Source organism: Schistocerca serialis, chromosome 5 (genome assembly GCF_023864345.2).
Source record: "Schistocerca serialis cubense isolate TAMUIC-IGC-003099 chromosome 5, iqSchSeri2.2, whole genome shotgun sequence".
Lineage (NCBI taxonomy): Eukaryota > Metazoa > Arthropoda > Insecta > Orthoptera > Acrididae > Schistocerca > Schistocerca serialis.
In genome coordinates, this window is record NC_064642.1 from 819,800,376 (window position 1) to 819,817,596 (window position 17,221).

At 39.1% G+C, this 17,221-nt stretch overlaps 1 protein-coding gene across 7 annotated transcripts in view; it reads right to left on the reverse strand.

Annotated features, from left to right (window-relative positions):
* LOC126480855 (peroxisomal acyl-coenzyme A oxidase 3-like) overlaps nucleotides 1-17,221 on the reverse strand; it is a 134,605-nt gene that overhangs the window by 20,711 nt on the left and 96,673 nt on the right. For all 7 annotated transcript variants that reach the window (XM_050104224.1, XM_050104221.1, XM_050104222.1 and 4 more), the window contains exon 12: nucleotides 15,363-15,498. In XM_050104224.1, the coding sequence (XP_049960181.1) occupies nucleotides 15,363-15,498 (136 nt within the window). The remainder of the gene's footprint in view (nucleotides 1-15,362; nucleotides 15,499-17,221) is intronic.

The following is a 17,221-nucleotide window of genomic DNA, read 5'->3' on the forward strand; positions in this document are numbered from 1 at the left end:
CTGCATACTAGTCGACAAATTGATCTCCTTACACTCTACAGCTAACTGCACCACTGCCCGCAAATCCGTCGTATCCTGTCCGCACACATCTTGACATCTCTTCCTCTGCTCAGCTTTGTGAAAAATAATTTCATTGACTGCAGCATCATGTCCTAATATAAGAGTCATGCACTGAATCTGCGCAGCCCACCTGGGACTGTAGCCTTCACTGCCAGTCGAGCCACATCGGGCCCCACTGGACCATGTGGTGCCCCACCAGAGCCCGTATCTGTCCAGGCGCAGCCAAGCTGCTCGTCAAGTCACGTGCCCGTCAAGCAACACACTGTAGCAGATGCGAAACGAAAACTCTGTTGTGACTCTTCAAGCTTTCCCGGCGGATATGTTGTAAATAGTCTTCACAGGTTTGCTGCCGGATCACGTTTTGCAAATTCTAAAATAGTTCCTCGGAGCAACTGTCTGACATCTTCAGGTGGTTGAACCTTGCTGGTGGCTAGGAAAGACTGATGGTATCCACACATCAATGCCCTGTTTCTAGAACATGCACGCAAAGAATGCGAAGGTACAGAAATCACAAATGTGCAATGATTTGCAGATAGACGGTGCCACACTCAAATGTCCTGTGCTGAAAATTGCAGAGCAGCACTCTTGCACATGCACCTTACGCTGTGTTTACTAACAGTGCAGCCAGATCTTACTCACGAAAAATTTATGAAAAGACGGAAGTTTTATCCCCGGCATCATCTTTCTGGGATTATGTCATTAAGGAAGCAATACATATCCATACAGCCGATAATCTCATTAATAGGGATGCGGGATTTCAACTGAGCACAGCCTGGAACCATGCATTGGCTGCTATTAAATCATGACACAAAAATCAAGATTTTTTGATAACAGACCCATCATAACATTGGTCTAGTACGTTTTTTTTTTTTTTTTTTTTTTGGTGAGTAATGCCTGGCCGCACTGTTAGGAAAGACGGCGTACAGCGCATGCAAGAGAGCCGATCTGTGATTTTTGGCAGAGGGTGTTTGAGTGTGGCACCATCTACCTGCAAATCACTGCACATGCATAATTTCCACACCTGTGCATGTTAGAGAAACGGGGCATCAACTTGCAGATACTGTCAGTCGTACCTAGCCACCAGCAAGGTTGAACCACCTGAAGATGTCCGACAGTTGCTCCGAGGAAATATTGTGGAATTTGCACACGGTGATATGGCGGCAAACCCGTGAAGACTATTCTGTTGCTTGTAATTATTACATCAACTTATTGTTAGGTGCATGAAAAAAATCTCTGTACCTTACAATTCTGTAAAAATAGTTAATTTTATTAATGGTCATCCTACTAATCAGCGAATTTTTAAAACACTAACCAAAGTATTTAAAAGTTTTTATTGGCTAACATGAATGTAAGATGGGTTTATCGCAGTAGAACTGTTCTCACATTGTATGATGTTTATCTTTTTCTAACCAGACTTTGACAGGGAAACACCTTACCCTATCAAAGTTTGGCTTCCGACTGTAGCTTATTTGACATAAATTTTGTTAAAAAATAAAGAGTTGAAATTTGTACTTCGCAGACCAAACACAAACCTGTGTAATGTGCAAGACCTTATGAATCATGCATTAAAAGCCTTACAGTTTGGGAAATCTGTCTGAATTCCAATCAAACTGAGTGCTTCATGATTACCTAGTACAAATTCATCATGATAATGTCAAGAATAAAATAAAGGAACACTTGAAGGGATCTGGAAAAATTTCAAACATTGTTTCCGTACTCTATCTAGTATTGACAACCGGAATTGCAATCGCTTGGAACAGACAATAATTTTGGAATCCATATGAATTGTAAACTGAGACAAGCAGTTCCTTGAAATTTCAAGTGACTAAGTTACAGACAATAAATTTTTGTCATTGATAAGTTTCTGGTTAAGCTCAAAGACAGAGTTTCCAATGCTATCAAATAAAGGGGTAATAAGTTCATTGCCTGTCTCATACACATATCTGTGCGAAAAGGCTTTTCCTTCTTACACATATCAATTAAACTCTCTGCCTGTATGGGCCATGAAGGCCCAATGGTACCGACCTGTCACTGTGTCATCCTCAGCCCACAGACATAACTGAATGTGGATACGGAGAGGCATGTGGTCGGCACACCACTCTCCCAGGCGTATTCTTACACATATACAAAAAAATAAATCCAGAAACAAACTTCATAGCAAAAGTAATCTGAAACTGTCTTTACCTTCTGTGGTTCCTGATTTCAAAGTTATATCACATGCAAAGCGGGTTGATCTCCCTCAACAAATTCCAAGGAATGAGCCAGTCAGTTCCATAATGAAAACTTTTAAATTAACAGAAAAGTATAAAATACTTGAATATTACATACTAGAGCTACCCATTGTGCAAAAGCTTCATAAGCCCTTTGGAAGCACTACAGGTGGAATGTAAAGCATTAAAAAAGCATTAGTAGTATTAAACCATTTGCTTTGAGTTCAATTGCTTCCATAGTAAGTACTTTTTTGTGTTACATCCGTCATTTTACATTACAATGGAAAATCCAGGATGGAATTTAACAATATTATGAAAAGGAAAGCTGCTACTCACTGTAGAGTGGAGAAGATGAGTCACAAATAGGAGCAACTGTCACAAATACAGCTTTCAGCCAGTAACGCCTTAGTAAAAAATAGACGACACACACACACACACACACACACACACACACACACACACTCACTCACTCACTCACTCACTCACATTCCTACAAACGCGCCTCACACACACGACTGCAGTCTCAGGCAACTGAAACCACAATGAATGTGACAGTATTTTTTATGTGCCTATCTGCAACTCAGCATTTCCACTATATGGTGAGTAGCAACTTTCCTTTTCATAATATTGTTAATTTTAGGTTACGAGTTATTTTTCTTTGTAAAGGATCAAGAACACACTGTTCCTAGCACATCAAACCTTCACAATTCTCAAAGGAGTGCAGATGATTCAGAAAGCAATTCCTTACCAGTGTTGCCTGCTTCCCCGTAGTACTGAGCCTTGCTGACACCCGGGCTGAGAAGGATACCGTATTTACACGAATCTAAGCCGCACTTTTTTTCCAGTTTTTGTAATCCAAAAAACCACCTGCGGCTTAGAATCAAGTGCAAAGTAAACGGAAGTTCTGAAAAATGTTGGTAGGTGCCGCCACAAAGATAAATACTGGCACCAAAACCTCTGTGTCAGTAAAAAAAAAAGGTGGAAGATGACCTTTTTTCTCTGCACCGAGTTTTGACCACTGCATTTTGATACATTATCCAACAAAGTAAATACAAATTCTGTACTGTTCATCTTCGAATGTAGCAGCATTTCAATGTACTACGAAAATCTGACTGACAAGACTCTTTGGGATGTTTGTCAGCATGGCCAACTCTATGTTCTGAATTTTTTCCTACCTGTGAGAAGAGATTGTTGCTAATAGGAACTTTCATGAATTGTGAATCACATGTAGTATTCTCTACATCATAAGAATAATACGAATATAAACATTTTGCCATGTATTCTTTCATGTTTGCTGCTATCTCATTTAAATCCTGTCTGCCTAATAAACTATGAAACTAGAGTGAGACAACAGCAATGCGGAAGAATATACATAAAGAGGAGTCTGCAAAGATTTTCAAACGGAGAAAAATTTTCGCTAAACTCTCATTCAGAACATCTATCATACGCAGTCTATTATTTGGTTCTTGTTGATCATTGTAAGTAACAACAAATAGCAGTCTCTTTCCATTGTTTCGCTAATGAGACGATTCCTCTCTTTCTTTAATTGTAAGCGGCGGTAGCGCACATAAAAGCAAGCCGTGCCGCGAGCGGTGACAGGCCGTAAACACTCATTATCAGAATGTGGCAAACAATGGATGACACAGTACAGTAATGCATTTTCAGCTTAAGAGTGACGTAAGCACCTATAACAAGGATAATGGCAGTTATCAGATTAAAGAAAAATAAGCAATCAATTCAAACTAGACGTAGCACGTGAAAAAGGAAGAGTACCCTTATAAATACGGACGGAGCACCTGACGCATAGCAATGGCTATCTGGTAAAGCTTAACTGCTAAGCTTATGACTTGAACCAAACTACTGTAGCTGTATCGTCATTCATTCAACCTAAATTGTCTCTCATATTACAATGGACCAACTTTGTTTCGATTTGGAGGTGCGGCCTAAAACTTTTCTCTCCCCTTGAATTTCGAGTCTCAAATTTCAGGTGTGGCTTAGATTCAGGAAAATTTATTTCGAGTCTCATTTTTCAGGTGCGGTTTAGCTTCGAGTGCAGCTTAGATTTGAGTAAATACGTTACCTGACAAGCCTTGGGCCTTGATGGTGCACAATAGCTTGCACCCCTATTGCTCGAGTACCAGCAGTGCGGCAACAGGACAGAGCGGTCGGCCCGAGCCATGCCCGGGTGGGTAAATCTGGCACGATGCATGGTTCTGCCTAATACATAGGTACATCCACTAATTTTCCTTACCTGATCTGCTAAATATTCTACAGCTTCTGTATTGCTTTTAGGTATTTGTTGCATATAGTGTCTGCCACTATTTTGTTTCGTACATCTCTGAATTAACCACTCCTTAAATTCTTTGAATGTTGTGGCTCCCTTAAGAGTTTATGTATGCCCTAAATAAGTTTTAGTTTCCCCTGTTACTCTCAGTTTCGCAACACTCAATAATTCCTTATCAGGCCAACCTTCCGTCTGAGCCAGATTTCCTAGGTCTCTTACAAAGGTTTGCACATCCTCAGTTGCCTTACCACAAAAAGAAGTGTTTAAACTTGCAACTGACAAATTTACACTCTGTTGTGACAATTGTGATTCTACCAATCCATGCAGTTCTGTATTATCCACTGTTATTTGTGCTACTTTTTCTTCTAACATTCATTTTTATGTCAAATCATGAATCATTTCAACTCCCGGCATTGCCTAGCCATATGCCCGCAATGATTACATGTATAACATTTTACTGGAACTAATTTCGTATATAACACTGAGTTACTCTCAAGGCTACACTGTGCACATCTAACAGGAACAAACCATTCATGTCTTCCATTACCTCTAAAACTATAGCAAATCCACTGGTTCTCTACTCGTAATGAAATCTACTTTACAAAATTCACAACCGTCAAATCTCTTTTCCGTGACTGAAATACAATTTCTTTTTTGACTCCCTGTACCACAGCCTGCAGATTGCTCTAAGAAGGCAACATCAATGTTCTGACACCAGTGTTAGATACTACATGGATTGTCACCCATGGAGAGTGAAATGAGGTGTCAGGATAGCAGTAGATTTATTCATTTAAATTCTTTATTCCAGCCCTCAGCCACAGAATGTCAAGAACAGCTTGGTAGAGGCATTCTGTTGCCTCTCACGCAAAACAGTAGATGTTCAGCATTGCTGACAGTGTTGATAGTGCAAAGAGCGGGGCTGAGCACAGCATCACGCGAATGCCACCATCAGTGACATCTCTGGCTGCAGTTGACAATGGCCGTGAACTCCCTCCAGCAAGTGGGCAGCTCCCTGTTCTGATGGTTACTCTTTTGTAACTTAGGGCAGGCTGCCATGTCTTGTGGTCAAACAGCGGGCCATGTACTGCATTCCTGGACGTTGATCTGGGTGTCATGGACTTGTGGTATAGGATGTGATACTGAGACGAGGCCATTTAGTACACGAATGGCTAAGTGCTTATATGCTCCAGACTACTTTCATTTAGGGCTTAAGGCAAGTACTCTAAACACTTCCATGGTGACAACTGAGGAAAGGCTTCCGTCCTTCACACCCAGCTGGCACCACTTCACAATGTCTATCAGTTTTGTTTTACTTTGCAATGCTTAACACTCTCACCCAACTCCAGCTGGCTCTGTTGCAACGCACTTCCACTCTGGTGCATTATTTTACCGATTACGATCGATAATCCACAATGAAGGGCAGTAATGGCATGTTCCATTGCTGAACCTGGACAGGGGCACGTAGAAGATATGTGGTTCAAGTTCATTAGAATAGTTGGCAATTCACCTGGCAGATATGTACCTAGTAGAACAGTTCATGGTGAGAAGATCCCTCCATGGTATATAGCCACTGCAGACAAACTTCTAAAGAAACAGAGATTACTGCATAATAGGTGTAAAACCGGGCAGGCTATAGATTGAGAGATTCTGAATGAAAGACATTTGGCTGTCAAGAGGGCAATGCATGAGGGATTCAGTGACTGCCAAAGCAGAATTTTATCAAACGATCTCTCACAAAATACAAAAAAATTCTGGTCATATGTAAAGACTGCTAGTGGCATCAAAGTAGGTTTCTAAACACACACGGACAAGACAGGATTTAAAATTGAGATGAGGAAAGCAAAAACAGAAGTACTGAATTCAATTTTATAAAGTTCTTTTAATAAGGAAATTCCAAGAGTATTGCCACAAATTTAATTCTTACATAACTGAAAAACAACAATGAAATAGACATTAGTCAGTGGCTTATAGAAAAAGCTTAAATTGTTGAAACTGAACAAAACTCCTTGACTAATGGAATCCTTATCAGATTCTAGACCACTTTTAACCACAATGTACCACAGATCCCTCAAACAAAAAGCTGTGGCCAGTGGTTCATTAAAACACAGACCATATCTACAGGAACAGTAAGACAAGTGAGCCACAAACTACGATTCAATGTAGAATATATTCTGAGCTCAAAGATTACGAGGTGTCACAAACATGATTTTCTCCATGCCAACCAGCATGGATTCTGAAAACACTGACTATGTGATAATTAAATCGTGCTTTTCTCACAACATACTGAAACCCTTGTATCAAGATAGTTTTTATTTATTTATTTATTTATTGTTCCATGGGACCAAATTAAGGAGAAGTCTCCATGGTCATGGAACGAGTCAATACATGAAATTATAACACGATATTAGAAACAGATAAAATGAAATATAAAAAAACACATTCAGGTGACAAGTCATAAGTTTAAATGAAGAAAATCAACAATGTAACACTGGAATTTGCTTAATTTTTTAGCTCTTCCAGGAGCTCATCAACAGAATAGAAGGAGTGAGCCATGAGGAAACTCTTCAGTTTAGACTTAAAAGAGTTTGGGCTACTGCTAAGATTTTTGAGTTCTTGTGGTAGCTTATTGAAAATGGATGCAGCAGAATACTGCACTCCTTTCTGCACAAGAGTCAAGGAAGTGCATTCTACATGCAGATTTGATTTCTGCCTAGTATTAACTGAGTTAAAGCTGCTAACTCTTGGGAATAGGCTAATATTGCTAACAACAAACGACATTAAAGAAAATATATACTGTGAGGGCAATGTCAGAATTCCCAGATTTTTGAATAGGGGTCAACAAGAGGTTCTCGAACTTACTTCACATATAGCTCGAACAGCCCGTTTTTGAGCCAAAAATACCTTTTTCGAATCAGAAGAATTATCCCAAAAAATAATACCATACGACATAAGCGTATGAAAATATGCGAAGTAGACTACTTTTCGTGTTGAAGTGTCACTTATTTCAGATACTGTTCTAATGGTAAATAAAGCAGCATTTAGCTTCTGAACAAGATCCTGGACATGGGCTTTCCACAACAGCTTACCATCTATCCGAACGCCTAGGAACTTGAACTGTTCCGTCTCGCTTATAATATGCCTATTCTGTCTGAACAAAATATTGGTTCTTGTTGAATTGTGAGTTAGAAACTGTAAAAACTGAGTCTTACCGTGATTTAGCATCAAATTATTTTCCACAAGCCACGAACTTATTTCATGAACTACATTATTTGTTACTGTTTCAATATTACACACAAGATCCTTCACTATCAAGCTGGTGTCATCAACAAACAGAAATATTTTTGAATCACCTGTAATACTAGAAGGCATATCATTTATATAAATAAGAAACAGCAGTGGCCCCAGCACCGACCCTTGGGGAACACCCCACTTAACAGTGCCCCATTGGAACTGAACATCACTACCACTCTCAATATTGCGGAGAATTACCCTCTGCTTTCTGTTCTTAAAGTAAGAGGCGAACCAATTGTAAGCTACTCTCGTAACTCCATAATGGTCCAACTTCGGCAGTAATATTTTGTGGTCAACACAGTCAAAAGCCTTCGTTAAATCAAAGAAAACAGCTAGCGTTCGCAACCTTTTATTTAATCCATCCAAAACCTCACAGAGAAAAGAGAATATAGCATTTTCAGTTGTTAAACCATTTCTAAAACCAAACTGAACATTTGACAGCAAATTATGTGAATTTAAATGCTCCAGTAACCTTGTATATACAACCTTCTCGATAACTTGAGTAAACACCGATGGCATAGAAATAGGTCTAAAATTGTCAACATTATCAATGTCTCCCTTTTTATAAAGTGGCTTCACTACCGAGTACTTTAATCGGTCAGGAAACCGACCACTCCTAAAGGAAAAGTTCCAGATATGGCTGAGAACTGGGCTAACATACATAGAACAATACTTCAGTATTCTGCTAGATACCCCGTCATATCCATGAGAGTTCTTGGTCTTTAGTGATTTAATTATTAACTCAATCTCCCTCTTGTCAGTACCATGGAGGAGCATTTCAGGTAATAGTCTCGGAACACTTTTTTCTAAGAGCGCTATATGATTCCCTGTTGGGACTAGGTTTCTATTTAGTTCACATGCTATATTCAGAAAGTGATTATTAAATACTGTACATATATGCGACTTATCAGTAACACGGACATTCCCACTACGCACTGATTCTATATCCTCGACCTGTCTCTGCAGACCAGCAACTTCCTTTACGACTGACCATATGGTTTTAATTTTATCCTGAGACTTATCTATTCTATCTGCATACCACATACTTTTTGCCTTCCTAGTCAAGTAGATCCAGTATTTCTTGACCTAGTATTGCAGTACTTGACTTGGTACCACACCTAATTATTATCAAAGGTAAGATCATAAGAGATGTTGGGCAAAATTTTTAAATGTACTGAGGCTTTCCCAGTTGGGACGACGCAGCTTGATATCTCGGATGGAGAGTCATCGACAGACATAGAAGTAACTTCATGTGCATCCCAGGGTAGTGTATTTGGACCCTGGCTGTTCATATTGTACATTAATGGCCTTGCAGACAAAATTAATAGTAATCTCAGACCATCTGCAGATGATAAAAATGGCTCTGAGTAATATGCGACTTAACTTCTGAGGTCATCAGTCGCTCTGCAGATGATACAGTTATCTATAACAATGTCTGAAAAAAAAAAGAACTGCACAAAAATTCCATCAGATCTTGGTGCAAAGGTTGGTAACTTGGTTTGAAAGTTCATAAACGTAAAATTTTCCACTTCACAAAATGAAAAGATGTCACAACTGGAATCGGTCAACTCCTACAAATACTTAGGTGTACAAATTTGTGGGGATATCGCAGGGAATGATCATATAAGGCTCAGTTGTCAGTAAAGCAGTTGGCAGACACTGGCTCAATGGTAAATACTAGGGAAATGCAATCAGTAAACAAAGAAGATTGCTTACAAACACTTTTGGAACACATCATAGAATACTGCTCCAGACGTGTGGGACTCGTACAAAAGAGGACTAACTGGGGTACAGAATGTATACAGAGAAGGGCCACATGAATGGTCACAGGTATGTTTGAGAGCTACTCCTCCATGGTTAATTTTAGTCCTACCGAAAGTACTTGCTAACACATATTCCTCATTATCCCTCCAGCAGGCGCATGTTTTTTTATTGCATGGACAGTCGTACGACACATTTTGTGTGACACTTTCGCTGCTCACTTTTATAGTTATTTTCATATGCTCTCACACTAGTCTTGATATTAATTGGGTTATTGTTTTCAAAGGTAAATATAGTATCACTCAAAATGATATTAATAATATCAAAATAACAATTTTTTGTGTAATTAATACAAATAATTTATTGTGGGCATTTATTATGGGCACAGTGGAAAATACTAAGAAATAATGTTACATATCTAGCCAAATGTCTATATACTGTTGCTCACATAGTGGGAAAGAATGTTTCATTATTTAACATGGCTGTTAATTATTCTTTATTTAGAAAAGTTGATATACATCTAAACACATAAATGACATAGTTCTAAAAAATCTACATTTTGCTGTCAGCATTGAAAATTAATATATTCATAGTGAATGCCTGAGGAAACTATATTCTAATAGCTTACAGAAAGGCCATGTTCACTACTTAGGAATTTAAGGGATGTCAAGATTCAAATCACTAGTCACCTGAGTGTACAGGTGTAACTTAACACGTTTCACTGGGGTAACTAACACTCGTACACTTCCTGTAAACAAAACTATTATAAGAAGCACACTTTATTGTTGTGTCAATATTCTTGGCCCTACAACAAATAACACAGTGTCCTCATTTCTTAGCCAAATGCTTCTCAACTTGCTCAGATGTTGTCCAGTACCTTTGAAGGAACGGCGATATGTCCTTGGGAAGGCACTGAATTTTGGCTCTTTCTGTTAGATGTGGTTTCATGAGGTCATAAGCCAGGTTCTTCAGAAATACTCCTCTTGCAACCTTTTGATTTTGTCCATTTGAGTAAAAAAAAGGATCTGGGTGTTGATACCAGCAATGTCCATTAGAGCGGAAAACATTACCAAAGACCATCTTCTCATTATATGAGCCACAGAATACATGCCACACATCTGGTCAACTGTATCAATGCCACCCTTAGTGGTATTGTAATCTAACACAATCTCTGGTTTTTCAGAATCTTCATCGATAGTACCTGAATGCATAGCCGACAACAACAAAACCACCTTGTTCTACTTTGGTACGTAAGAAACCAACATCAAATCATTTTTATATCTGAAGAGGGATGAACCAGGTACTCAATTTTTCTTAGGCAGCTACCCAAGGGAATTTCTTGTTTATTCCCAATACATGTAAGTCTTTTACCTAATAGTGACATAGGCATGGGGCAACTTTTATACCAATTGTCATTAGTTATATTCCTGTTGGATCACTCTATATGACTCTTAAGTCTGAACTATTTCCAACACTGAATTTGAGACTGCATAAGGCCCTTCGGGCTGCTTTCCACAGTATACCTCAAGGTAGCTCGTAAAAAATGTTTTCACATCACAAAGCACAAATACCTTGATGCCATATTTGGCAGGTCTGTTGGGGATATATTGCACGAATCCACAACGACCATGAAAAGCTTGAAGTTTCTCATCAATGGTTACAAACTCACTGATGCTGTACATACTTTTGCATTGGTTACAAACTCATCCAGAATCGAACGTACTGTGGCCAACTTATCAGATCTTTTAACTTATCAGATCTTCTCCTCTCTTCTCTTTTGCTTTTATTGTCGAAATGAATACAACAAAGCAAGAATAGAAACTGCTTGTAGCTCATTACAGCTCTTCCATTTCTATTCCTGATCCATCGGTATTCCACAGTTCCATTATATTTGTGTGGTGAGCTTTCTTCACTCCAAAGACATAAAGTAACCCAAGGAGTGCCAGTATTTCACTTCTCATCTTTTTTTTTTTGTCTCTGATAATCAGAAAATTCTGTTTTGAGCTGAATATATTTGTTTGTATATTTCACAACAGTATTGATCATTTCCATGTTAATTAGCTTGAGGAATCCAGAAATCTCAGCCGTTACATCCCTGGCAATAGCTTTGCACCCAGGAAAAACGTTTACAATATTTTTCCTTCTCACTTTGCTTGTGACAGAGCTAGTACTTTTCCTTTAATAGAACCTGGTTGACAATTATTGTCCTCATTTTCGTCCGACTCATACTCTTGTTCACTTTAGTGTCATGGTCACTACAAGTAATTACCTCCACTTCCTCAGCAGTATCATAGTCCGATATAGTGTCTACATCTCTCACAAAATTTGGATCTTCATTCAAGAACCATTCGAGTTCCTCGTTTGTTAAATGCTTTCCTTCCCTAAAATAAAAATTTATATCGAACACAGGCCACAGGAGCATTGTCAGTAAAATGTGCACTTTGTTCAAAGTGGTAAAAAAACACTTACACGACCAGTCGCGCGGTGCACCGAGTGCGCAGAAGTGACAGCGTTACACTAAATTCGCTGCTTAACAAACTCCTTAGCACTGACAATTACTGCACTGCACATAATAGTCTTCAGAACAATAATGAAGGAATATGTCAAGTTTCAAGGGTCTCCACTGTTGCCAACACACTGGATATGTCGATTATATAAATCTGGCACACACTGTGCATCATCGTGCCTGCTCGAGGGTTAAATGTACAGGTCAGATACAACTAGTGTGAGCTAGCTTTCGTTTGTCGAGAAGATATAACAGGGATTTTTGTTTAAGAAGATCTCTATTTAATTTAGATTGTTCCTGCACATTTAAGTGGAAAATTAAAAACCTATTGTCAGCAACTACCAGTAGAAAAGGCATGGAACTGTTAGGATCTTTCCATGTAGTACTCAAAGATGTGCCCTCAGTGTTCTGATTTTCCCAAAATCTACTCACAGCCACTGACATTCTCATTTATTGTACATGACTCTTGTGTGTGTTACAGTTTCTGAACACACACACTGAGCTTCCTGTGTTTAATTGTTCTACAAGATCACCACTGCTCGTAACACAGGAATTATGTTTGCATGCTTGACTCTCCTAGAGCTTCTTTGTTCTTCCCCTTGAAAGGTATGTTGCCTATAACTTCTCCTCCTTTGTGTAGTTTCATATTATTTCTGGTCTGTCAAGGTGAAAATCATGAGCAGCAAGGAATTTTCTCCGTATCCAATTTATACTGACAGATGAAGAATTTTCAAAATGTGTGCCTATTTTCTGTACTTCCTTACTTGCAGTTCCATTTCTTTATTTTTAATAGATCATTCAGATATGTCATAGTGGTTTGGAACAGAAAACATGGTCACATTTGTCCTTATCAGTTCAAGAAGTCTTCTCTCAAGTGAAAAGAGTAAATCTTAGTTTTGTTCATTTCAGTACTGTTTGTTCCTGCAAGGAGGCTGGAGAAGTCATTACACTTTAATATTGAAATATTTTCACTACTTGCAGTTACCAAATTGAATTCTACACCTGGTATGATAGAGTGCCATACCACATATTTGATAAGAGTAACAACTAAAACTTCTTTGAATTCTTATACTGGGAATCAAAGAAGGTACACTTCATGAAGCCTATCTGAACCACATTTGTTTTGCTGATGAGCTGACATTGTTTGCCTCTAATGGAGCCAATATTAAACAACTCGAAGAACTTAATAACAATGTAAATTTGAAAGTAAGTTCAAAACTAAATTACTTTCCAATTAGAATTATGTAGACTATTACATTTAAAAGAAATATATATCATTGTTACATTATTTAAAAGAAAGATTTACATCTTAACCTTTTGGGTGGCATTCCATGTGTGGAACGGGAACAGTCCCTAGTAAGTGGGACAGTGGGAAGCACCCTCTATTATGCACTTCATAGCAGTCTGCAGAGTATGTGTGTTTATGTAGATGAAAGATAGGAAACACCTAATGACTGCCGTGAAAGTGAAAGGAAACGGGAGTTGGAGTCTCGGTCCGGCACACAGTTTCGATCTGCCAGGATTCATATCAGCGCACACTCTGCTGCAGAGTGAAAAACTCATTCTGGTAATGTCAATCATAGTCAAACAACTGCTAAATTATAAGCTACATGCATATGAGGAATATATAATAAGATTAACTGCTACACTGATCTTGGAAATATGAACTGTGCCTGAAACTAAAAATGTGAAAGGGGAGCATAATAAGAAGTGAAGGCAGGGCACCTACATATTGCTCTCCTCCCAATGTCTGGAGCAGGGGGACAGGGATGGCCAGCTAATAAGCAACTATTCTAGTAACCAGATTCAAAAGCCTTCACTCAATATACACTACTGGCCATTAAAATTGCTATACCACAAAGATGACATGCTACAGATGCAAAATTTATCCGACAGGAAGAAGATGCTATTATATGCAAATGATTAGCTTTTCAGAGCATTCACACAAGATTGGCGCTGGTGGCGACACCTACAATGTACTGACATGAGGAAAGTTTCCAACCAATTTCTCATACACAAACAGCAGTTGACCGGTGTTGCCTGGTGGAAAGTTGTTGTGATGCCTCGTGTAAGGAGGAGAAATGCATACCATCACGTTTCCGACTTTGATAAAGGTCGGATTGTAGCCTATCGCAATTGCGGTTTACCATATCGCAACATTGCTGCTCATGTTGGTCGAGATCCAATGACTGTAAGCAGAATATGGAATCGGTGGGTTCAGGAGGGTAATACGGAATGCCGTGCTGGATCCCAACAGCCTCATTTCACTAGCAGTCGAGATGACAGACATCTTATCTGCATGGCTGTAACGGATTGTGCAGCCACATCTCAATCCCTGAGTCAACATATGGGGACAGTAGCAAGACAACAACCATCTGCACAAACAGTTCAACGACATTTGCAGCAGCATGGACTATCAGCTCGGAGACCACGGCTGCGGTTACCCTTGACACTGCATCACAGACAGGAGCGCCTGCGATGGTGTACTCAATGATGAACCTGGGTGCACGAATGGCAATACGTCATTTTTTTGGGCGAATCCAGGTTCTATTTACAGCATCATGATGGTCCCATCCGTTTTTGGCAACATCGCGGTGAATGCACATTGGAAGCGTGAATTCGTCATCGCCATACTGGCGTAATACCCGGCGTGATGATATGGGGTGCCATTGGTTACACGTCTCGGTCACCTCTTGTTCCCATTGATGGCACTTTGAACAGTGGACATTACATTTCAGATGTGTTACAACCCGTGGCTCTACCCTCCATTTGATCCCTGCGAAACTCTACATTTCAGCAGGATAATGCACAACTTTATGTTGCAGGTCCTGTACGGGCCTTTCTGGATACAGAAAATCTTCGACTGCTGCCCTGGCCAGCACATTCTCTAGATCTCTCACCAATTGAAAACATCTGGTCAATGGTAGCCGAGCAACTGGCTCATCACAATATGCCAGTCACTACTCTTGATGAACTGTGGTATCGTGTTGAAGCTGCATGGGCAGCTGTACCTGTACACGCCATCCAAGCTCTGTTTGACTCTATGCCCAGGTGTATCAAGGCTGTTATTACAGCCAGAGGTGGTTGTTCTGGGTACTGATTCCTCAGGATCTATGCACCCAAACTGTGTGAAAATGTAATCACTTGCCAGCTCTAGTATAATATATTTGTCCAATGAACACCCGTTTATCATTTGCATTTCTTCTTGGTGTAGCAATTTTAATGGCCAGTAGTGTATCTAGTTTCTTACCTTGATATAGCAGTGCCAGATGTTTCTCCAAGCTCCACGATCCATACAACGAACACAGCTTCTTCAGGACATTGGCAAGTGCTGGGTCTACATCTCGTGACGAAGCAAAAGTCCAAAACTTTGAAAGAATAACATGCTGCAAAACAAAAATGTATGCATTATTAAGTATTACAGAAAAATATTGGGAATACACTGCTTCAGGAGAAATAGTAAATATATATATATGCAGGATGTAGTGTAGACTAATTCAAATAAAACCTTCCATATAACAAATGTCAAACTTCTATTGATTATTGAGATAAAGCTGCTTACATACATAAGTTTCCATTTCACGTGTTGTTACTCCAGTTGCTATGCGTTTAATTATCAATCGTAATTTTTGTTTTGAATTTCAAGTTATGAAGCTGTGCTCGAGTTTACATAATTAATTCAATTTTTTCAGGGGCCAATAGGTGGAGCTTATTTCCCCATCCAGTCCATGTTAATTTTACACCAAACGTTTGTACCATTTGTGAGAACATTACTGAATGTACAGCAATGCAATTTCTACTAGAAGTTAATTACCTACTGTGAATTGCACTGAACCTAACAAATTATTTTTCAGTTTTTTTTCAATTTTTTTTAAAAATGAAGGGATTTAAAATTTCGCCTCATTTGAGAGTCTGTAGTTGAAGATGGCAGTTATCTAGGTAAGTACTAAATTTCACTGAATTATCTTGAATATATCTTTTAAAGAAAATGAGCTGAGTCTGAACACTCACAGACAACTAAAGACAGCCTGTTTTGTCTTCTTCTACCTCTTGCATGTCCTCTAGCTTTCATTTGCAACATCTAGCTGACTGTCTTGCTTTTCAGAATCTTGCACTCTACAGCTGTCACAATGGCAAAAAATGATTCCTAGTTTTTGTAGTACCAAACACTTGGCAATACTTCCACAGCTGTACGTGAGAACAGTATCATGGACTACATTTTTAATGTCTGCATACCTATCAAACACAATTTCTGGTAAATAATTCCATATCAAGCTGTTGAAACACTCATTTGAATTTTGGATTCACCCATAACACTTCTTCAATAGCTCAGGCCAGGCTAAATCTTAAATATGGGCTTTATAACACTAGTCACAGCTGCTGGGAGACTATGCTTATGCAAATAAGATTCTCCTATCATTTTTGCCCTGTTAATCTTGTACCATGATGTCTCACCTTTCAGGCAGGGACTGTAGAAGATTTACAAGAAAATATTGACCATACATCATTTTTCATAGCCTCATTGTCCTTATTCCTTCTCATTCCCTGTCCATATCTCTGGAGGTTGTAATATTTCATTCTTGGTCAAACGACCTTGCCCTGTCAGTAGTTTACCATCATAAATCTTTTGCTTTTCGGGTCGACTGTCAGTTTCCTAAGAGTGGTCCTCAAATGTTTTTGTACATGGCTGACACATTCCATTTTGGTAATTTCTACATCACCATAGAGATTGGAATTTACTACACTCCTTTTAGGCCTTGCTGTCTCCATCTCCACGGTACTGAGTGTAACAAATGCCTCTTGTCTCTTCTGATCTTTCAAATATTTTTTTTTTACACCAAATACTTCCATCCTATCACTGTTATCCTCATTTCAATCTGTGTTCTTCCTTTCTGCCACCTGTTAATCTTTAGCAATTTGGCAATACTTGGTCATAATTTCTACATCAATCACCTTCCCTGTGTCTATGCTTGTTGCTGTAATAACACTGTTTAGGGAGAGATGTCCCCTTTTTCTTACAAGCTTCCATCTAAAGCAATGGCAAGGACCGTGCAACCTTCATTTTCTACAACAGCTTCCCTTACAGTATTCTTCATGCTTTCTCCAATA